Raw genomic sequence first — 23,018 nt, 5'->3', positions numbered from 1 at the left:
AATTCTTTTTTTCTTCATATTTACACTCTTGTTTCTTGTTTCTTTTCTCCCCCTGTCATTAAACTGTTAGGCAAAAAAGGAAAATCAAGAAAAGGAAAGAAACGGCCCTTGCTCTTTCCTGGCTTCCCTGTGGTGAAATCCTACCACCCAGCATAACCTTCCCTTGCCCCCCAGCTGCTCCTTAGGGCCTGCGTCATATAATGTTGCATAAACAGTCACTTTATGGGAGCAAACACTTTATATAAAAATGTATTTTTACCTCAACCCTCAGGTTTTTGCTGAGGGTGGTGTGTGTGTGATTTTTTTTTTTTTTTAATATCGTGGCAGTGGGTACTGCATAGAGGGAAAAATCTCGAGCTGTGCTTCGAGCCCTGTTACCGGCTGGTTTGGAAAAGACTGTTATCCTGGCCTCTTTTAATGTTACAAAAATAATAATCATTATTTAAGCCCGCCCGCCCGCTCCCTGCCTTCGCGCCCCTGCGCACTGCGCATGCGCTGACCCCCCTCCCCCGCTGGGGGATGGGGCGGGGCCGCCCCTTCCGGCGCCTGCGCGGCGCCGCTTCCGCTCATTCATTCTCCTCGGCGGCTGCCGCTTCCTGGCGCCAGTGGCGGCGCGGCCTGCTCGCAGCAGCCTCCGCCGCGCCCGCCGCCCGGGCCCTCCCGCCCAGGGCCTCTCCTCTGCCCCGCGCGGCGGCCGCCGCTGCGTGCTGAAGGCGCCGCCCGGCCGCCATGAAGCTCGTCAGGTGAGCGGATGGAGGCGGATGGAGGCGGCCGGGCCTGGCGGCGGAGGCGGGGAAGCGGCCGCGCTCGCGCCGGGCCGCGCTAACGGTCGCCGCGCTAACGGTCGCCTCGCGGGCGCCCCTCCCCCCGCCGGGCGGCGGCTCCGCCGTGACCTGAATGCCGGGGGTGGGGTGGGGGGAGGCTGGAGTGCTCAGAAAGCCCTGATTTTTGGGGGGGAAAGCCAGAAATTATTTTCTGGCGGTACTGAGAAGCGCTGAAACGTTTCCTTCTTTGTTCCGGATAAGCGCAGTATCCGGGGCAGGGTGCTGAAGTCGGTAGCAGCTGTGCGGTGTCCCGGCTCCTCCCGGTCGGGTAGGGGTCGCGCCTCGTCTGGTTTCTTGTGTCTTGCGCTCGTGCAGTGCCTTAATAAACGTTTTCGGTAGAACCCGCGAGATCTGGAAGCGTTTTCTTGGTAAACGTGAGAGGTGTGGGCCCTGACGTGCATCAGTGTTCTCTAGTAGAGAATGTTATGTGATAACCCATGTTGGCTTTATGTGGGAGTAACAAAAAAACAAAAAAAATACCTTTTTTAATTTCTAGGTTTCTCATGAAACTCAGTCATGAGACTGTGACCATTGAGCTGAAGAATGGGACGCAGGTGCATGGAACTATCACAGGTATGACATGGTGGTAAAGACTAGAGCAAAATACCGGCTGTTCCTTTTCTGCGCATAATTGGCAATTGTGGTTTGGCTTGGGCTTTTTTGTTTTGTACTCTTTCTTATGATGACCCTCTAGTTCGTATCCTTTTACGAGTATCAAGTGTGTTTTTTGCAGAAGAGTCTGGGCGTTTGCAGGAGCTACTAAAAATACAGTGAAGAGCTTTGACCAGTCGGCTTACCACACACCACCATCATCTTTGGCCTGGTATCAGGGCCAGTTCACCTGCAGTCAAACTTACAAACTATATCAACAGCGTAATATGCCATCTGTTCATAAGCACTGCTGGGAGATAGTGGATTGATTGTAGTACTTATTGGGAGCCTCCAAGTCGGATGGTCCTGTGGGCTCTGCTTACAAGTAGGCTTAGGGGAAAACGAAGTAAACCTACGCAGACTGTTTTGTGGAGCAAATCTGATGCAAGAATGATCTAGTCTTAGAATTTTAGCAGCATGATAATGTTGGTGAGCTAATTCTAGCTCCCTATCAAACTGGTATACTATAGCCATGTAAGAACTTTATAGTAGAGCCACCAGCAGAGGATTTCTTTGTGTCTGTAGTAGGTAAATGGCAAATGTTAAGCATTCACGTAGTCTTCAGTCAGTCCAAGTACGCTGTAGATGATTTTAATCTAGAAGGAAATTATTTATTTTGAGTGTAGCTTTGCTCTGTTTAAGGTGACTTTATATAGGAATGCATCTTTAGGTACGCTTGCATTAATTTCCTGAAACTGATTTGAAAACGCACAGCTTGATGAGGGATACAGGGCAGAGAGGAATCCTGGTGTAAAGAATCTGGTTCGTAGCTGTTGCCAATGATTTATCATGTAATAATCTAAGTTTGTGAACGTTAATGTCCAGGGAGGGGTAAATCTATAAAACGTGCTAGTTTATAAAATGAATGCGTTCCTTTATGTCACCGAACTGAAAGTTGTGGGGTAAGCCTTTCAAACTCAGCTTCCTATATATTTAAAAACGCATGGACTGTTTTGTTTTTTTCATAATGTCAGAGACTGGTGTTGCTCTGAGAATATTTGTGTTAGAATTACTTCAGAGGCAATCAGGTCTATGGGGTGTGCTGTTGTTAAAGCAAACCCTTGCGGATAAGTTGAGGAACGTTCTTGGTCTCCTTTGCACCCTAGACTGCTTTTAGAAGCTCTTCTGCCCTGACGTTATTTGTAGCAAAGTTCACGCTTGGCAGAGCTGTATTCCTGGCGATTGCTGAAGTTCCTTTTTGGTCAGTAGCAATGTGCTGAAGTTTGGCAGGGTTAAAATCTGTTGAACGTGGCATTATTCTGCTGCCAGGTCTATCAGCTTTGATTAGCACCTGAATGTACCATCTTGATACTCTGATTGCAGCATGCTCTATTGAACCCGACTAGGTGGGAAATGAAGAACGTCTCCGTCTGACCTTGGTGCTCTTGCAGGCTTAGTTATTGAGCAAAGCCTTGTGTCATGCTAAGAATCTGTAAAAACTTGGAATGGAACCCATGTTTCTAAAATGACACTCTTCCCTTTACACTGCTGCATGAGCCACGTTAATATTTGCTGTGACATCTGCAAAATGTAGTATCTCCTGGTGTATCAGGAGATGCTTGGCCAGAGCAAGCATGCTGAAGGGGCGAGCTTTATGCTACGCATACGTTACACAAATAAGGGGACAGGTCAGGTGGATTACAGATGTTGGAGAACTGTTTTATTTAAGTAAAATCTAGGATTGGGGTGGGGGGATGGAAGAAATACTTGGAGGTCACAAGTGCATTTTTTGTGAACTTTGGAGCTCTGCTAAGCTCCTTTGGTGATTAGGCTGAATTCATAAAATTATGAAACCATTTAAAGGCATAAGCACAGAACAGTGGTCCTATTTCTGGTCTGCTACTCGTTTACATTATTTGCCTTGATGAAGCACTTGTCTTTCAGTTTTATCTTTCCATATTTTTGAAATGAGACAATAGTTGCTTTTACCTCACAGAGCTGTTTGTTCACACACTTTGAATACATTAAAATTTTGCTCATGTGGGGTGCCTTGTCACTGAATTAGCGGATTTTTTGTAAATTATAATTTCTACCTTTTGTCTGAATTTTCTGTTCTGAAAAAATTACTCTCATTTTGATCTTAATTAGAGATCTAATTAAGATCTCTCTTTGATTGTAGTTAGAGATCAAATCCCATGCAAGGCTTCTGATGTGCAAAACCAAAATTAATGTAGGAATTGAGCGATGGTGCTTCTTACGGCTGTTACTCAGTAGATGCACCCAACTGAGATTTTTTTTCAGTTTTGGATGATGCATGTTACTGTGGATACAGTACCGGTTCCATGGGAGAGCAAACAATTATTGTACGTCAGCTCTTCAGCACTGAGTTAGTAACCACAGTGCTTTTCCCTTACCATCGTGTATTTTACATACTTTTAAAGAAGACAGTACACAAGTATAAGATGTATTTTATCAGAAAATGAATGATGCTTTGACAGCTGGACTTCTTTCAAAGCTTACAGAAAGAGGAAATGATCAGTTTCTTCCTCGTCAGAGGTTTTTTTGCCTTTTTTAAAGTAAAAAGGCTAATATTAGACTTCTGTAATACGTGGTAGTTTGTTTATTGCGCAAAGGAACCATTTTAATCATTTACAAAACTGCTATGCCTGTCTTAAATCTAGATAAAGATTTCTAATGATATTGTACAGATAGCAGTAAATGGTTCTTCCATCAAAAAATGTGCGGTGAGTTGTTGAGGACAGCTACTCGTAAATGAGCCAGCATAATTTAAGAGACAAAAGACATGTGTTTACATTCACTTGGATGCTTAATTAGTGAATGGCATAGATCCAGAAGTGAGTGTTAATGAACAGCATACATCTAGAAGCAGGTATATACTTTAAAAAACAGCTAGTTGTACCAAGAGCGATCATCTTGTATACTTTCATCCCTGAAATGAGACTTTTATTGTTTCAGGAGTGGATGTCAGTATGAATACGCATCTCAAAGCGGTGAAAATGACGCTGAAGAACAGAGAGCCTGTACAGCTGGAGACCCTGAGTATTCGAGGGAATAACATTCGCTACTTCATTCTGCCAGACAGTTTGCCTCTGGATACCTTGCTAGTGGATGTTGAACCAAAAGTCAAATCCAAGAAAAGAGAAGCAGGTTAGTTTGTGATTCCCTAGTCTCCTTTGTTTGTTCCGCGCTACACAACAGTGGTTTTGGCTGGCTTCGGGTTAGCGTATGCGTTTTAGTACTTTGACTCTGCAGTCATCCTGTAAAACATCTAATTAGAATATTTTAATTTCTGCATTTGGCAGCTAGTTCTTTCATCTTTATTTGATGGTTTGATATGGATGCTGCTAAGTCTGCTTTCTTAGCATCTATAAAATTTCCTTTTGTGTGAAATGATGTATATAGCTCATCATATGTCTGCATTTAAAAAAAAAAAAAAAAAAGGCAAATATTTTTAAGCTTGAGGAAATCTTAATCTATCACATTTTCAGAGGTGGCACCAAAAAGACTTGCGTTTCCTCCTCTCAAAATATCTGCTACATTTCTCTACTTTTGTATGGGGAACTTCATATAGCTTAATAAGAAAGTACCAAATGGCACCTTGAACAGTGCTGGTTGCTTAGTTGAAATATTGCTTGGTAAGTGGATAAAAATAAACTGCAGGATAACTGAATTTGAGGGAATTGAGAATCGCAGCAAGTCTACGCTATATTCCTATGAGTAGTTTTCCAGCATTCCACTGTATGTGGTCTTCCTGGGAATTGTATTTAGTTTTTCTCCAAAGGCTGTTGACCAAAACCCTTTCCTTACAAACATAAGTGTGGAGAATACTTCAGTTTTAAATCCACACTATTAAAACTTAACATACAATAAACCCCACAAAATCTGTAGATGTGTGTTTAGGCAGTATAAATTTTGCACAATGCTTGATCTTGGTGTTTTTAAAATTTTTTTTTTTTTTAAGTGAAAGCTAATTAAGCTCTAAAATAATGTCTTCTGATTTCTCCTGTAATGAATGTTTGGGTATTTGTATTTGGATCTGCAGTCTTTGACCCATGTGTACGTTACAATTTGGTCAGAGGTAGTGTGTTTGTCTTACTGAAATGGTATGAGGCACCTTCAGGTCTGTGCTTTCCAAAGTGCAAGTTGTTGTGGCTGCAGTCTTTATTGAGAGCAAGTATGAAGCTCCTGGAAGGGTTTTGCTCCTCTCGCGTCCGTTAAAAATAAACTGACCACATTAGTGAAGTTGGAACATGGTTGGACTGCTTTTTTTCTGAACCTTGCTGCTTGCAAATTGACTATGCTGAAGCACTCTCAGACCACAGCTGTATTGCATTGCATTGCACCTTACCTTAATCTGTAAACGCTTTGGGCGTCACAAGTTTTAACGCATGGTCTGTCCTTGGCGAGTGAAAATGTTGATGGAAGGCAGGAATGTTGGCTGAGAGGTGTGTGGGGCACGTGCACGCTGGGCCTGAGTGCACTGGTGCTTCTCAGTGGACACAATTGTCTACTGATGCATGTAGATGCTGTAGTCATTTAGTCAGGCTTTGATACTTGAGTGTATTTTACAAAGGGTCTCTTATCGGCAAAACAAATGAAATCGTGGTTCTTAACAACCTTCTGTCTCGTCTCGTGTCTCTGCTCCTTCATGTCTTTACCGTGTCTCTAGCCTACATGCTGTCAGAACAGAATAATTGTTATGGCCCGTTTCTTCAGTGTGGATGCTAGTGTGTGTCTCTTACCCAGCCAGCCACTTGCAAAGAGTTTTAAGCATCTTGATATCTTTGTGAGCCCTACCCTGACGAGCTTGTTTGAAATTACCAAGTAATTTCAAAAGTTTTTAGAGGGAGCTGGCAACCTGATGGAATATGACTATTTCCTTAGGAAATCAGAATAAAATGACACTTTGTCATCGTAGGGAACATAGGACCTCCAGCAGTCCCTTGCAACCTACATTATTCTGTGATTCTGTCTTCCTTTTACTGTACCGTGAAATAGCAGTATTTACAAGGAAGGAGCACAGAGCCAAGATGTTGGCCTGATAATCACATACAAAATTGGTAGAGGCATCGTTGAAAACGGTAGGAACTGTTTGATGCTCAGATCCTTGAGAAATGCAGCCGTTTCACATGGGTAAGTGAAAAGGAGTGCACTTGGAAATCTTATGGTGTATTAGAAGGTGCATCTCCCATTCCCAGTACGCTAAAAAAACCCTGCAGTGTGAGCTGTGGCAATAAATCTGTTATGCTGTGATGCTGTGATGCTGTGTGAACCAAATACTCAGTGCAGTAATGTTCTATTTGTTTTCTGAAAAACTAGATTTTGTCAAAAGAAAAGAGGAATCAGTGCTTTGTCAAACTATCATATTGTTTGGAAACAGCCAACTGTGCCATTATAGCCTCTTGTTATCTGGAGTGAAGCCAAACATAAACCGTAGTCTATGGAAGTTGTATGCTGAAAAACTGAATATGAAATATGAAAATACTGTCTGAGATATACTGACAATTACCAGACTTCATATCTGACTTACAGCTTGCATGTGATGAGACATAATGTTGTTTATGCTTGAAAAGAATGTTTTTGCCAAAAGTTAAGTATTTCTAGATCTCACTTGGTTCATCCTTTTTGTTTTATTTGCGCAGTTGCTGGAAGAGGCCGTGGCCGAGGCCGTGGGAGAGGCAGGGGCCGTGGAAGAGGAAGAGGTGGTCCCAGACGATAACTCCTCACTGCAACTGTTACCAAATTCTGAGCAATTTTGGATAGTTTTTGTACAGGTCTTGTTTACGGTGTCCATTTTTAATAAAAAGAAACGTCACAAAGTTGTCTTTCTTTTGTTAGTTAAGCCTGCAGAGAGAGTATTTCTAGAGGCTGTGGCAGACTAAGCATGTCTTGTTGGTGTTGGTTATCCCTGTCGAGATCCTACCCGCCCCCAAGTGCTGTAAAACTCTCTCTTGTTCTTTGCTTCAAGCTGATGCTTGTGTTGTTGGTGTACTGTAATAATGTTTGTTTGAAATGAATCCCTATTTTATAAAGCAACTGTCATCTTCTAATTACATAATTAAGACACTATATTAAGAACCAATGTCCTGTGAATGTCTAATGTTTTTCAGAGTGACCTCTTTAAAGTTCATAGACAGAATTTTACTGTTTTCTATTAGGTGAAGTTCAAAAAATTTCTGTGTTACTTTCTTTATAGAACATTCACATAGGGAAATTAATCAGTTCTATCGAACTGCTGGACTGTTGCATCTCATGGTTAAAATTAAAACATCCTTGGATGGGAACTTTGCTAAAACTACTTATGTGGCATGACACTCTTCTTTGGGCATGGCTTATAAAGAAGGTATTTTCTAGTGTATAGTGCATCCCTTGGGAAAAAAAAAAAAAAAGAACAGCACAGTACACAATTACATACTGGAATTGGTTGTTTATTTTTTTTTTTTTTGAAATTAGAATGTTTGCAGCTTATATAAAAACTGCTTTGCTGGGCAGAAATATAAAAGAAGCAGTATTGGCTGTATTTCTCTCTGATACCTTCCTGGTGATTTTCCTTTTCTAGAAAAGGAATTATTACATTCACAGCATAAAACTTGAACAGATTAAATATAGATGTCATTTCAAATAGCATGCATGTTAAGTTTGGCTCTTTGGAAGGGTAAGGATACCGATACTTCAGTGAAAGAACATGCTTAGTTCATTGCTCCCGTTTCCACAGAGGCAGAGTGGAAAAGAACAACCTAATGTTACATAATTAGCCAATATGCTGGTTAGTTTGTGCTAAATAGCATGTTGTGAGCTGCTGTTCTCTTCCCCCCTCCCCGTTCCCCCCTTACAGAGGCCATCTTAAAGCTTCATCTCTTACAGAAGCGCTTTTTTCTGTTTTTTTTCTGAACTGTTGTGGGACCTCCTAAGAGCACTTTTTGGTAAATACAGCACCCGAGGTTCTCAATCTATGAACGGCTGCTGCAAATAAAGGTTGCTGTGGTCTTCCAGAAGTGCCCAGTCACTGGCACTGCGGGAAAGGTCTTCGTGAGTCCCCTGGTCTGTGTTCATGCAACCATGCAAATGTTTTTCCTCTTCAGCCTCCTGCTAATAAAAGTTATCAGAGCCCCCATGGGGATGCACATGGTGGATGCTGCCACCAGCAGCCCAATCACAGCCAGGGCATAGCTGGGGTAATCCTTTGTCACCAGTTGCCCCTGCAAGCAAGACAAGATCGTTAGCACAGGTGAGTTTGTGCAGGCCCTCTGCACCTGACTGGCCTGAAGTGCTGGATCTTCGGGTTTTGCAGTGGTGTAGTCAGGCAGGGCTCTAGCAAAGCTCCACATACATATTTAAAAAAAAAAAGCAGGAAGCAGTTGTGCTTTGTGGGCTGGAGCAGCTCATGTCTGTCCTTAAAGGTGGTTTTTGGACCAACCTCACCAGCTGAAGGTAGCTCTGTTACGGTAGCTCTGTCCTTGTAAACAGTTAAAATACCCTGCTATAGGTAAATTCACGTGACACAAATATTGACAATTCTTTTTCTTGAAGTTTTGGTCTACTTTAAGAGAACAGATTTTGGCTTGCCTGTCTTTCCTTAATGAGGTTGCTCAGCACTGACCTCTCTAAGGTCTTTTCATTCCTTTCCTGGAACCGGTGGGCTCCTGCTGTTACCCAGTCAGCAAGCCAGGCCCTTTACAGGCACCCAAATTAGTGATGATTCGAAAACAGGGTACTTTTTTTATTTTTTCTATGTGCAAGAAATGTTTCCACAAAAGGTTATGAAGCTAGTAATTATTTATGCAGTAGTAATTCCTCTGCAATAAATAAGCAGTTCAGCACTTTTACAAAATTATTTTGGCCACAAAGAAAAACGTAGCTGGAAGTTTTGAATCAAAACCGAAGTGGTTCATGAAAACAGTTTGCTTTATTCCAGCAGCAGTTCAGTTGTGTTAAAATATCACTGGTTTTATTCAAAATACTACTGTTTGAAAGTAAATGCTTCTGGTTAAAGGGTATTTTTAAGATAATATTTTGATTTTTCAGTGAACACTACTAACATTTTTTGGTTTGAATTCATCAATTTGTAAGAATTTTAGAGGGAAATTAGTCCATTTTATAGAGCCACTGTGTTGTTGCAACAAGCTCAGGTTTTCCCTGTTTTACATTACCACAAAACTAAGAAATGGCATTGGTTCCAGCTGCAAACTTTGAAAAGGCAGTTTGGTGGGAGGCTGGAGTTAGGAAGGAACGTTCTGTGTCCTTATATCCTTGCAGGGATTTGTGAAAGTGGTTTTAATTTAAAAAGAAAAAAAAAAAAAGCTGTTTTACCTGTGTGGCATCCCATGCTTGGTATTGCAGTGTTCCTGTGAGGATATAGTCGGTGATGTAAAATATAAATAGGCTTATTATTAGCAAAGGACTAGCAAAAGCCCACATAATTTTCCAATACCAGCTTGGCTTATGTCCAATCATTGCGTGAAGATCTTTCTCAAATCTGTGTTAAAAAAAAAAAAAAGTATATATTCTGGAGAACAGTTCCATATGTGTTTACAAACACCTAAAGGGTTAAATAATGCGGGCAGAGGAAGGGGAAAAAAAGAAACTGGCTCACTAGAATCATACGGTGAGGCTGAAAGCGAGTAAAACGATAGCAGGGCTTACAACAGGATCCCAAAATACAGAGCAGTAGCTAGAATTATATATAGCAGAGAAAGCCCCCCCCCCCGATTTCTCCTTAAATAAATTCAAAGCATTAGTTCAATAGGCTGACAAAAGAGATTATACTTAAGTGGCCCGGAGAAAACACACTGCTCATCTTTGTGGAGCTGAGACATTCTCATCACTGCCGTTTGGCTATCTTTGGGGAAATCCTGATGCTGGATACGCTACTTGAAATCACACAGCAAAACTGGCCGTGACTTGAAGGCTTTGGACGTGCCAAGGACATAATTGCAATGTATGCGGCTGCATGTGCGCGTTGTTAGCAGATGGACAAAGCAAATATTAAAACTTCCTTTCTTTAGATGCCCTGAGCGTGAACACCTCTCTGCACTGTGTAAAACGGTCCCCGACGCCAGCGCTCGCCTTTACCCGCCAGCCTGGCGGTTACTCCCTTGAGGGCGCCTGGGGTGACTTGCGAGAGCAGCAACGTGGCGCCAGGGCAGCAGCCCTGCCACCAGGCTGGCTGTCAGCAGCCTGGCAGTGCTACGGTGCTTGTGCTGAACTACTTTGAAAGGAGAAGCAGAGTTTTGGCAGAAGATGCTCTTTCGACCAAAGGCAAGAAACGGAGGGAGAAGGGAACAGCGCGTACAGCTCATTAGCGCTGCCCAGGCTACAGGCACAGTACTTGCAGAGGGCAAATTAGAAATTGCAGTACTGGAGCTAGCAGCCTCGGGCTTTTTCCCCTGTAGTAAGGCCAGATAATCCCTAAATTCAGAGCTCTGGAGGTAGTGCCCCTTGGGGGTTCCCACAGTGTCAGGAAAAGGGTGTAGTTTCACGCGGGCACAAATCCGCTGGATGTAAGGGTCGGAGCAGAGCTGCGAGGCCAGCGGGTTGCAGTGCAGGAGGGCAGGCGTGGGAGCTGCTGCTGGCGCAGGTGTGCTCAGGCTGCCCAGCCTGGGCTGTGCCGCCCCGTGTACCCAAAACCCCAGGAAGGCCCTGTAGGGCAGGTGTGACCCCAAGCACCTGACTGATACCATCGCATAGGAGAAAAATGTTGTCCAAGGTGGTATTTTTCACTCTTGGCACTGTTCATCTTGGCCGGGGGGGGGGGGGGGGGGGTCACATCCCCTCTATCCTGCTTGCAAACACGCTATGAAGAAAGGAGCTTTCCAGCTTTTACCTTCTTATCCCGTAAATGTAACACACAGCAATGGTTTCTACCAGCACGATAAGCAGCAGCGAGAGGGTGGCTGCGTAGTCATTGAATATGTCAAACCAGTAATTTCCAGCCTCCATGGTGAAAGTCAGGCCAATGATGCAGTTGATGACACACACAATACCTGCGCGGATAAAACAGAGATGCTATCGTCACGCCTGGAAATCACGCTAGCGGACCTTGTACTGATTTCAACCAGGGCAATAGCTACGACGAGTGCAGATACTGGAGGGATGACTGCTGTAGAAGCGGCCAGGCTGGAGGAAGGCCCTTTGGAGCAGCTGTATGCTAAGCGTCGTTATTGCAGGGAACTTGCACCCTGAAACCATGGAAATTATCTTGCACCTTGCTCACGGCCACATTTAAGGAATGTGGCATATGGCAGTTCCCTGTGTAGGTCAGCCAGCACTCAGGTGGGGTCTGGGGAGTTAGGTCAGAGTTTGAGGCTTTCCCAATAAATCAAATTTCAGCACTATATTTTAGTATTTAGCCACACGGCAGCGTCCATGCCGTCGTCTGTTCCTGTTAACGATCTCCCCAAAGAGCCAAGGAGCAAGGGCTGCAAAACCCCCGGGGAGAAGGAAGGGGTTTTTTTTGTTGGTTTTTTTTTTAGGGCAAAGAACTGGCTGTGTGTGTTTGTGTATGCACGGGCATATCCCTGAACGCCTATGCGCGCCTGCGCTCTTCGCGCTGCGCTGTCACAGCGCAGCCTCGCCGCACGGTCCCGAAACCGAGTCCTAGCTATAGCTTTGCCAAGCGTATGCGCAGGCACCCGCTGCTATTGCCGCTTCAGGGCACGCGGTTTGGGCGGGCGGGCACGCGCGCGTGCGTCTGTGTTACTGAATTACTCAGTTGCGACGTGGGTGCTCATGCAGAACACTCCGGGTCTCTGGCTGACGCGTGCAAAGACCTGAAATGCTTCTTTTGGGCTCTTTTCTCTGCGTGAAGGACCCTTTGAATTCTGCGTGCCGGTTAACGGTGGTAAAACAGTTTTTAAGCAGGGATGGCGGACTTCCACGCTCTCATGGGAGCGTTTATTGTTTCCGGCCACAGAATGAGCTGGCTCAAAGTCGGGATGCTGCTGGTGTGAGCGCAAAACAGAAGCGTCCCTGGCTACAGGGCCGCTTGACGTTTCTCCTGGCCGTTTGAATTTCGGTAGCTACCAGTCTGACGTGTGCTGGGAAGCCCTGTAAAGACACAGCCGCCATTGTCCTAACGCTTTGAGCTCTCCCAATGGAAAGCGCTGTGTACGGACATCATTTCTCAAGAGCAGGCGAACGCTTCTGGCAGCACGTCTGATTGATTGATAGACCCTGCGCCGCGTGAGGAGCGAGAGGGACGCTCAGAGACTGTGGGACACCAGAGCTTCTACACCGACGCTCTCACCTCGCCCGGCCTGTGCTACCAAGCGGTGCCGGTTTACCTGAGATCACCTCCTTGGACAGACGGGTGGCGATGAACTTGCTGTCGGTCAGCGGCGTGAGGATAGCGGCCGTGTTTCCCAGCATGCTGCCTATGCCCAGCGTCAACAGCATGACGAAGTAGAGCACCGAATACAGCTGCGACACCTCCATGTTTTTGATTGCTTCGGAGTAGACTATAAACGCTAGTCCTGTGCCCTGGACAGCCTGCCAGCAAGGAGGAGGGAGTTATGGTCAGCCCTGCACCAGGTCAGCCATGACTACGAGATAAGGAATCGTTTCAACGGGGGAGACTGAAATTCTTCCCAACCTCAATGCCTTTTGGTTGGGGAGATTTCAATCTCTCTCACTTACGGCACAATTTGCAATTAAGGGCATTAATAGCCGACAGTTTTAGCAAAATCGAGGGCACCTTTTTCTCTCTTGCTGACTGGGAGCCTGCTCTTCAAGTAGGTCTATTGATTTCAACTGTGGCTGTTTAGGGACTGAAGTTTTCCTCTGCTTGAACAGGGACAGAGGCGGCTGATCCTCCACCACGGCAAAGCAAACATGCCCCGGTGGGTCCGCGCAGCAGAGTCAGCCGCGATCTTTGCTGCTCCCTTTACGTTACGCAGAAACCGACCCAGCGCCGCTTGGAGCAAAAAAACGTCGGCCCGAAACCCATGCGACCCTCCCCGAGCCGCGGCTGGACTCGATAATCCAGCTGCCGCCCGGTCTCGTCTCGGCCATCAGCCAGCTCTGGGGACTGGGCGGCGGGGGGTGGTGGCACCTCCCAGGTTCACAGGTAGACAACCCAAGGGCGCTCGGGCAGGAGGCACCGAGGGCCGGCGGGTGAGGACCGGGGTTAAACATGGCACCGGCGGGACGAGGCGAGGGCGGGCGCCAGGCCGCGGCGAGGCGGCAGCTCACCGTGTCCAGCTCGGCCTCCAAGCTGCAGTTTTTGAGCTGCGGTAGTAACTCTGCGTACTGGTGCGGGTGGGTCGCCAGGAGGTGGGCTTTCGTCTCGCCCAGGTTGTCCGCCGTTACGGAGCCTTCTTCCAGGTCGAAAGCGTTGGTCAGCAGCAGTATCACCCTGGGGGGGGGGGGGAGGAAAACGAGGGAGCTGAACCCTCGGTTCAGCGTCCGCGAGCCCGGCGAGCGCAGGACGGGGGGCTCGACCGCTGCCGCGGGGCCGGGCCGGGCGGCTGTGACCGTAGCTGAGCGGGGGACGGGGAGGTTCAGCCCTCGCTCTGCTCAAACCAGCGCTCAGGCGAGCCCTTGACCCGCGGCGACGGCCCCTCCGTCGCCTCCCACAGCGCCGTCGCCCTCATGGGAGCGACGCCGGGGCTCGGGGCGCCGCTCGCCCCGCGGCCTGCTGCCGTCAGGGTCGGGGGGGGAAGGGGGGGAAAAAAACGAGTTGAAACGCCGGGGCTCTTACTTGCTTACGCAGCTTTCGTAGTTAAACGTCGCCTTGAAGCCATAGATGGAGAACGTCACGATGCTGGCGAATATCGACGTGGTGCTGTTGATGAGCGAGACGATGATGGCGTGCCGCTCGCAGTTGTTGCTCGGCTCGTTGTAGCTGGCGAAGGCGATGAGGCTGCCGAAGCCCAGGCCCAGCGAGAAGAAGATCTGCGTAGCGGCGCTGATCCAGGCTTTGGGGTTCGCGAGCTGCTCGAGCTGCAAAATGGCGGGGGGGCGGGGGGGAGAGCGGGCCGGTGGGGCCGGGCGCTGCCCCCTCCCTCCCGGCCCGCTCCCCCGGCCATTTTGGCTCCCTGCCCGAAGCCACCGCCGCTAAAACTCAGGGGGAAGCCCTACGCCTGCCGTGACCGCAAACATCTTTGTGTACTTTTCCGTACCTTCGGGGTAAACATGTAAACGAGCCCGTTCACAGCCCCGTGGAGCGTCAATCCTCGTATCAGGTATATGATAAGGACACAGTAGGGCAAGGAAGCGGTGAGGTAGACGACCTGCAGAAAGGAAGGGAGAGGCGGAAGAGAAATTGCCAGACCACCCTCTGGCGTAAGGACTACAGGGGATCCCCTCTAGCCGTGTCTCGCCCAGCCAGAGCTCTCTGTTTCCGTTTACTTTGCCTAAAACGTGAGCCTTGGCCTGTTTGCTGTCTTCTATTAACCTTTAAACCTTTAACCTTTAAACAGGTATTTTCAGATCCGTTCAGACTTCAGCTTAGGTTTAGATCCCGGTTTTAGAGAAACAAGTTTTGTTAATACTAGAGACCTGTGCTAAAGCTCCCCGGGTCTTCGGTTCGATGTGAAAAACAACCGTTTCCAACGTTGGCAGTATTTCCAACCTATGTTCTGCAGCATCTAAGGGAGTAAGATTGGTTGGAAACGGTCCGTAAAGGATTAGTTTAGTCAAGCGTCACCCTCTGGCCAAAGGAAAAGCAAAGCAGAGCTCCTAAAAGATCAAAATCAAATTGGAATGAAAATACTCTAATTCAAAAGTTTAAAAGACTTTAATTTACTGTAACCCAGCTAGAAGGGGGGGAAAAAAGCAAAATCTTTCGGCTGTCCTTCCACCGGCTTGTGATCCTACCTCTGAATTCGAACCTAAATCTTTAATCTGCCCGTTACAAGCAGACACGTGGAAAAAAGGCAGAATCCAACCGACTCCCCTTCGCCTCTGTCCAGAGGATCCACCCAAAACCTTGTATAAAAAACTAACTCACCAAAAAACAAAAAAAAACCCCAAACATTTTCCCATCAGATCAGCGGTTACAAAACACTCCTCGGATTCGCATCGACTCCCAGAGGAGGGAAAAAACCCTCCTGAACCGGAGACCGGGCGGCCCGGAGCGTGACTCCCCGCCTGCCCGGTGGGAATTTGCTCTCCCAGCCGGGCCGGCTGCGGTGCCCCCGCGGCCCCCTCGGGAAACACACCACCCCGCGCACCGCACCGTTTCAGCGCGCCTTGGCTACACGTGTTTTTTCTGTTGTTGCTGGGTTTTTTTGTTTTGTTTTGTTTTCCCTCCCAGCAGCTGCGGCGAGTTTACAAGGCTGGTCTTAGTTTTTCAGCCTTTTGGGGCTCCTGCGTTTCTCTCATACGATTTGTGGATTACGGCCCTTGGCTTCGTCCTTAGCGCGGGTTCAGCTGGGAGATTTCCCCCCGCCCTCCAACCCCCATCTCCTCCTAACTCCTGCTGTGAATAAAAAGGAAGCAAAAACACCCAGGAGACCTCAGCTGATTTCTTTTTTTTCTTGCACAGAAAGCATGGACATCTCCCACCACCGCTTCAAGGGAGATGGGTTGGCTCTGCTGTAACAGCTTCTCCCAGGGCAATTCAGCCCCAGGAGCACAGGCTGCTGCATTGAAGGGCTCTTCTGAATTATGCAAATTAATTAATTGATTGCAAAATTAGTATCACTTGGTCTTTTACTTGAGCCTGCTTTAGTTGTGGCCTAATGGAGCACCCTATGGATCAGCGTGGCCAAAGGGGAACTTTTCCAGGTGCTTCCAGTATGGATGGGCCATGCTCACCGCATCTCCCCGGCAGGCCTGGATGCCCACGCTATTTCTCCAAACAGCCATTAAACAAACAAACAAACAAACAAGCAGACCCAACAGCGGTGCCGGCGGCTCACCTTGCCGGTGGACTCGGTGCCGCGGAGGATGCAGAGGTAGACCACGAGCCAGGCCAGCGTCAGGCACAGCGCCTGCTCCCACTGCAGCCCGCCGCTCGCCTCCAGCGAGGGCGCGATGTTGAGGGTCCGCCGGTACCAGAAGTACTGCGTGGGCGACGTCTTCTCGCACTCGGCCTCGTAGCCCGTGCGGTTGCCGTTCAGCGGGCAGCTGGCCCAGGGCAAGGGGTCCTGGCGGGAGGGAAGGGGCCAGTGCCGGCGATAGACGCAGCCCAGAGGAAACGGAGGCGAGGGCGGCTTCCTCGTCCGGACTTTGTGACCCCTCTCCCTTGGGACTGCCGACCCTCTCCCCCGGGGACAACCTTCTCCCCCAGGGCTGACCACCTTCTCCTGGAACTGACCCTCTCCCTCAGGACTGCCAACCCTCTCCATCAGGGTCACCTCTCTTTCCCAGGGTGGACCGTCTACCCCTGGGACTGCTGACCTTCTCCCCTGGGGTTGACCTTCTCCTCACAGGACAGCCGACCCTCTCCCCCAGGGGTCGACCCTCTCCCTCGAGGCCAACCCCTCTCCCTGAGACAGCCCACCCTTCCCTCCCAGGCCAACCCTCTCCCCCTGGGACAGCCGACCCTCTCCGCCAGGGGTCGACCCTCTCCCCCAGGACGGCCAACCCTCTCCCCCAGGGGTTGACCCTCTCCCCCAGGGCTGACCTTCTCCCCCTGGGACAGCCCTCTCCCCCAGGGGTCGACCCTCTCCCCCGGGTTGACCCTCTCCCCCCGGGACAGCCGACCCTCTCCCTCAGGGGTTGACCCTCTCCCTCAGGGTTGACCCTCTCCCTCCAGGTCAGCCAACCCTCCCACCGAGGGGTTGACACTCTCCCCAAGGGTTGACCCTCTCCCCTCGGGATAGCTGACCCTCTCCCCCAGGGTTGACCCTCTCCCTCTGGGTTGACCTCTGGGACAGCCAACCCTTTCCCCCAGGGGTTGACCCTCTCCCCCGAGGATGACCCTCTCCCCCGAGGATGACCCCTCTGCCCCGGGGCCGCCCCCGGGGAGCTGCCCCGCGGGCCGGCAGGGCGAGCACCCACCCACCTGGAAGGAGTGGAAGAGGTACCAGAAGGCCCAGGCGTTTATCACGTTGTAGTATATGGAGAGGAAGGAGGACACCACGACGCTGGCGACGCCTGCGGGAGAGGAGACGGGCGCTCGCAGAGCGCTCGCCGAGCCGGACCCCCCCTCAGTCCCCCCCCCACCCTCCTGGCCTCACCTCCCCCCGTCCCCGTCCCCGTGCCATGACCCGACCCCTTGAATTTCCCAGGGGTTTGAGGCAGCCCCGGGGCGACCTGGGTGCCCACCCGGCCCCGGCCCGCAGCGCCAGCCCGGCGGAGGACGCACCGACCCCGCAGAGGTAGGGGCTTATGGCTCGCCAGGCGCCGATGCTGCCCCGCCGCATGTGCTGCCCCACCGCCAGCTCCAGGTACAGCAGCGGCATCCCCTCCACGAACAGCATGATGACGTACGGGATGAGAAAGCCGCCTGCAAAGCCCAAAGCAGGCGGATGCCTGTTAGCAAACCCGCGAGCGCCATGCGCGCACACGATGCTCTCCCCGCCCCCCCGCTCCCCCCCCCGGCCCCCAAAACCACCAGAGGCCAAACTACCCCACCACCACCCCCGGGCCGCCGCGTCGCGGCCGCCTTTGGCAGCGCTGGGATTTCCCACGTTAAAATGTGCCGGCGGGGAGCGGCGGGCCGGGGGTGAGCCCCATACGGGGCCGGAGCTGTTAAAGGGTAACTGAGTGCTGCCCCGACCTCTCGCAGGGTAACGGGAGAAAGAGGGGACAAAGGAAAGATTTACTTCACGGCAGGGTTTTTTTGGTTCCCCCCCCCCCGACTGGGCAGCGGCTAAGCGCCGGATGAAAAAGTAACAGCTACGTCCGGCTGCCCCAAAGCCGGGGGTGGGGGGGGCGGCCTTTTCCCTGGGCAACCGGGGGGGGGGGAAGCAAAAATAATAATAAAACAAACAAACAAACAAAAAAACCCCCCAAATCCTTGTCCTGCAGCTCGAGCTGGCTGAGCCAAATCTGGGGGTTTGCAAAGGTTTTTTTTTTTTTTCCCCAAAAAACGTTTCCGTAAACGCCTCTTGCAGCGGCCGTAATCCCGTGGCATTAACATTCCTCGCAGCGGGGGGGGAGACACAGACAACCCCCCCCCAACCAAGAAACAATCCGGGAATTAATTTCCTACCTCCAGCTACAGCTTTATTAACAGCCCCTTTGTTAGTCCCTTAGATAACTCCCTGTGCCGGACGGGAGACTTAAGAGTCGGGGGGGCGGGGAAGTGGTCGGAGTGGGGGAGCTTCACCTCCTTGGGTGAAGGCATCAGCGGCAGGCTTTCGGCGGAGGCTTTCCCCCGGCCCCGCTCATGCCATGCCCGCGGTCGCTCTTTGCCACCTTGCCGGGAGGTGCCCATCGCCCGAAACTCGGACCTGCCCCCCACCCCGGCCTCCCAGCCCTGCTCGCCCGACGCTGCGCTGGGGAGGGGAGCCAGGCCAAGGCGGCGGGGGGGGGGGGCTGCACCTCTGCCAAGAGGTGGTTTGCTAGGGCCGCCAGCAACGAGGGCTGGCTCTGCCCAGCGGGACGGGGGCTGCTGCCTCTTGCTTTTCTGCAAGGGGGGAGGCCAGCGAGCAGCTCCTGGCGTTGGCCCCTAAGCCCCGGGCCTGTCATAGCCAGCTTGTAAGCTCCTGAAACAAGGTTTTGTCACTATGGGTTTTGCAGACCCCCCCCCCCCAAAAAAAAAAAAAAAGCCATTAAATACTTTTTTTGATGAGGGCTTTGAAAGACAGCAGCAAAGCGAAGCCTACCGCCAGCAATTACAGATTCACACTCGGGCGAGCTGCTTCTCCGCTGAGAAACTTCACCGGGCGGGGGGGGGGGGGGGGCACAAAAACAGTGGAAAAACTATTCCTGCTCGAATGTGCTTTTCGTTTTATTTTAATCACTGCTGGTCACCAATCAGTCTTTGCTTGTATTTCAGCGAGTTCACACTTCCCAGTACACTAACGATGCCAGATAAGAAGAGCACGGCAGGAGATACGGTGCCCGTTCGACTTTGCTGTCCTTCAGGCTGTCTGCCAAGACTCAACGCCTGACGGTGAAGCGACCGCCTGCGGCTGCACTGCCTGCAGGAACATTGACGCCGTGAGCTTTGCGCTCGAGTTCAGCATCAGACATGAAGTCCTCACCCTCAGGCGCGTCTGCAGAGGGGGGATACACCAAGAAAGGCAGCACCTCTAACTCGCACTTCTGCTGTCTGAAATGTCTAAAACAAGTTGCAGCCATGGCAGTAGCTAGTTCCCATTGCAGTTTCACCCTCTGCATTCTCCGGGTTTTTCTGACCCGATCCCGCAGGGCAGCTCCGACGCGCCCCCGGCTCCGAGCTGGCCTCCCGACGGCCAGCACGCACTGATCCCTACCACACGCAAGCCAACGTCCATTGCACAGAACAAGCTGCAAGCACTTAAACATCTCGGAGTGCGTTTCCTCTTGAAAAGAAGACAAGGCAGAAGCAGGCAAGACGTGAATGAGGCAGAGGCTCTAATCACGCCACTTAATTCAACACCAGGACACTAGACGCAGCATAAGAAGCGGTATAAAGCTGAGATGTCTTGGAGGAGCTCTTGCTAAGGATTCTTTAAAAGATGGTCATTAACCAATGTTAGTTGCATACTAGATGAGGTGGGTTTTTTTTGTTTTTGGTTCTTAATTAACCTGATTAACTGAGTGTTGATTCCTATGGAAGAACGTCTGTGGCAGGTATACGGTATAGACGTCTTCTTTCTCTAGTTTGGACTGGGCAGAAAGGTAGACGTTCAAAGAGCACTTTCTGAGCCCAGACCAATTTAAGCCCCATGTTCAAAGCTTCCTGTGAGGCTTTGGCTGTGAAACTCCTGTTGATTAAGGAGTTTCAGCCAACTTCATGGCAGATTTGCAGCCACATTATCACCTCCTAAAATGAGGTTTTGTATAGACAAAGACATAGCAGCTTGACTACCTATGGCTACTCTTTCAATTAAATCAGTGTAAACATCTCCCCTTCTCCTTAATATAGTCAAGTCCCCCTATGTGAACCTACGCAGAACTGAACTAGTTTCTGATGCCTTCAGAGTGTTTCGACAGAGGGGGAGACCATAATAAATCAACACCATATGGACCTCCACCCCCTGCCTCTACCTCCAAGCCTTTTGCCAGTGGGGTCCTCCCACCGCTTCATCGCACTTCTGGGAAATGAGTGTTACTGTGTTGGGGCAGCTGTCAGGTAAAAACCTTATGCTAAGGAACATGTGAACTAAAACAGCGACATAAGAGATTTATAGCTAGAGCTGGGTGTATTTTAGGTCCCTTGCCGGCATGGTACAAAGAACTTTCTTCCCGACACGTACAGACACAAATCTGACCTCCCGCTCTGCCCTGGACCCTGGTAGGTGGACAGGGTGTTATCATGGACAATATGCTTTTGGGTTTAAAGCTTGCAACACTCCTCCCTAGCGGGAAGCAAGAAACATAAACCTCACTTACCTCCTCCGTACATCTGACATAAATATGGAAACCTCCACACATTTCCCAGCCCCACGGCATAAGAAATGCACGCGAAAACAAACTGTAAGGGATTGTCCCATAGCGGCCGGGTTTTCTCCATTTCCTACTTGCGCGCACAGATTTCAGCAGAGCCTTCCTGCCTTCCCTCCTGCAGGTACTCTGCGAGCCCTGCCTCAGACGCCACACCGACCCGGCTTGGAGGGGAGGGAAAGGAGGAGGTATGCTTGCCAGTTCCTATCAAGCTTTTTAATTACTAATCTTATTAACAGGCACATACTGAAGTAGGAATGCTGGTAAATAGATTATAGAAACACACACACGCAGAACTATAAAATTGGCACTTTGGGTGAATAGCTGCTTGGGTTTTGATCGGCATTTCTGGGAAGGATGTGAAGCTAGGGCTTTTTCTCTGCTCACATGCTGACTTCACACTGGAAGGAAATAACACTGGGGCAGCAGTTGGGTTTTGGAAACTAGAAAATCCTTCTACACAGGGCGCTCGCCTCTGGGAGTTGCATTTCCGTGAGTGAGGCATCAGCCTGGATTTGGTAACAGAAAGAAGAGGTTTCCACACTGTTGGGACTGGGTTCAGTGGTTGTCAGAGCTGCCTTGTATTTTGAACGTCCCTTGCCCTAAGCCGGTCCTCAGGCACCCTGACACATCCACCCTGGTGCGGCCAGGCTCACCCCCAGCAGCCCAGCACGCTTCCCTGTTCCAAAAACGGCCTTAAAACAGCCCCTACCGCACACATGTGTCCCCAGCCTGCTTCAGCCTTGAGTCCAACACTTGAGTTTGACCCTTCAGGAGTACCAGACCAAAGTCATTCAAGACCAAAGTCTTGGCCCGCCATGCAGTGTGCATGTGTGTGAGATGCACGCAGAGCCATGCAACGCAAGGAGGGCTGACCGACCTTGCAGCAGGTAGCCGTGCCTCACTCCACTAACCTTCACGCTCAGCCCCAGTGCTGCAGCTGAACTTTCTGAGGGGTTGCTGTTTTAAAACATTTTTAAGTTGCAGGGATCAAATAAATACGTACCATTGCCCCAAGGAAGCTGTCTGCAGCCCAGTGTGGAGGCAGAAGGACCTAGAAGGCCTTTAGGTTGCCCGAATGCACACTGAGATGTCAAATCTGGATGCCAACCTGCTGTGCTTGGGCCCCTGCCAAGGCACATTTTGACATCAACCACTTCAGACAGGTCTCCCCGGGAAGGAGGCTACCAGCAGTGTCTGCAGCAACAAAAAGGGGCTTAAGGAGTCCAAGGACTCAGCTTTCTTCCTCTGTCTAACCATGGCTCCTTTCAGGCCAGGACTAGGCACCTTTCAGGTCCGTTTTGTGAAAGAGACTCGCTCAGCTGCTGTCATCCTCACACCTCCAGCACCAGTGGTTTGCTCCTTGCCAGCACTGCGTGTGCTGCTCCAGCATCCAACATCCTTCAGCCACTGACAGGGCTGAGATGAGTGTCCATGCTCTAGGTGACCCTGCTTGAACAGGGAGGTTGGACGAGATGATCTCCAGAGGTCCCTTCCAACCTAAACGATTCTGTGATTCTGTGATTCTGTCCAGCTGCACACACGAGCGAGAGCCCCTACTAGAGGCTCTGTGGACACAAGCCCAAGCTGCCAAATACGTTGGGCAGGATTGCTGACACCGGCAGAACGACTCCTCGTTAAATTTCCCTGAGAGGGTCGCCGTGCAATGTCCCACCCCCACCATGCTGGGTGTAGACAGTTGCCTGCATCTGTGACTTGGTGACCAGCCACATGTAGTAGCAAGGTCACAAAGTGGGACAGAAGTAGCCCCCTACTTGGCATGCTGGGAAAGGTGACTATAGAGTCAGAGGTTTATGTATCTTGCATAAGTGAAATTAGTTTTCTAGGCAGCGTTTTAGTGCGGCTGGAAACGGAGGTTGGCATTCGATGACATCACAGGTAGCCAGACCTTCCCATAGCACAGCTCTGAGGGCGCTCACCTCCGTTCCCAGCTTACCAGCAGAATTGCAACATGCCAGCTACCCCGGCAATGCCAATTTTGGGGCCATCATATGCTATTAACCTGGAGGACATGCATATTGAGAAGCTACTGATACGGTTAACTGTCCCACACCATGAAAACTTTTGTAAATTATTAAG

General features: G+C 49.9%; 2 protein-coding genes across 2 annotated transcripts; one reads left to right on the top strand and one right to left on the bottom strand.

Moving 5' to 3' along the window:
- The first annotated feature begins 504 nt into the window (after positions 1 to 504).
- Positions 505 to 7,255, top strand: SNRPD1 (small nuclear ribonucleoprotein D1 polypeptide). Its single transcript, XM_068935646.1, has 4 exons — positions 505 to 743; positions 1,321 to 1,397; positions 4,392 to 4,583; positions 7,079 to 7,255. The coding sequence occupies exons 1-4, from the start codon at positions 730 to 732 to the stop codon at positions 7,153 to 7,155; spliced, it is 360 nt and encodes a 119-aa protein (XP_068791747.1). The 5' UTR covers positions 505 to 729; the 3' UTR covers positions 7,156 to 7,255.
- Positions 7,256 to 7,851: 596 nt separating this feature from the next.
- Positions 7,852 to 21,086, bottom strand: SLC6A20 (solute carrier family 6 member 20). Its single transcript, XM_068935645.1, has 11 exons — positions 20,868 to 21,086; positions 17,689 to 17,829; positions 17,386 to 17,477; positions 16,298 to 16,525; positions 14,555 to 14,665; positions 14,134 to 14,375; positions 13,626 to 13,788; positions 12,719 to 12,923; positions 11,260 to 11,419; positions 9,747 to 9,912; positions 7,852 to 8,635 (listed from the first exon to the last, which is right to left on the bottom strand). Exons 1-11 carry the CDS (start codon positions 20,986 to 20,988, stop codon positions 8,486 to 8,488), a joined length of 1,779 nt encoding a protein of 592 aa, XP_068791746.1. The 5' UTR covers positions 20,989 to 21,086; the 3' UTR covers positions 7,852 to 8,485.
- Positions 21,087 to 23,018: the final 1,932 nt, after the last annotated feature.

Source organism: Struthio camelus, chromosome 2 (assembly GCF_040807025.1).
Source record: "Struthio camelus isolate bStrCam1 chromosome 2, bStrCam1.hap1, whole genome shotgun sequence".
Taxonomy (NCBI): domain Eukaryota; kingdom Metazoa; phylum Chordata; class Aves; order Struthioniformes; family Struthionidae; genus Struthio; species Struthio camelus.
The sequence above is the reverse complement of the archived record's forward strand: the minus strand, read 5'-3'. Positions and strand labels throughout refer to the sequence as shown.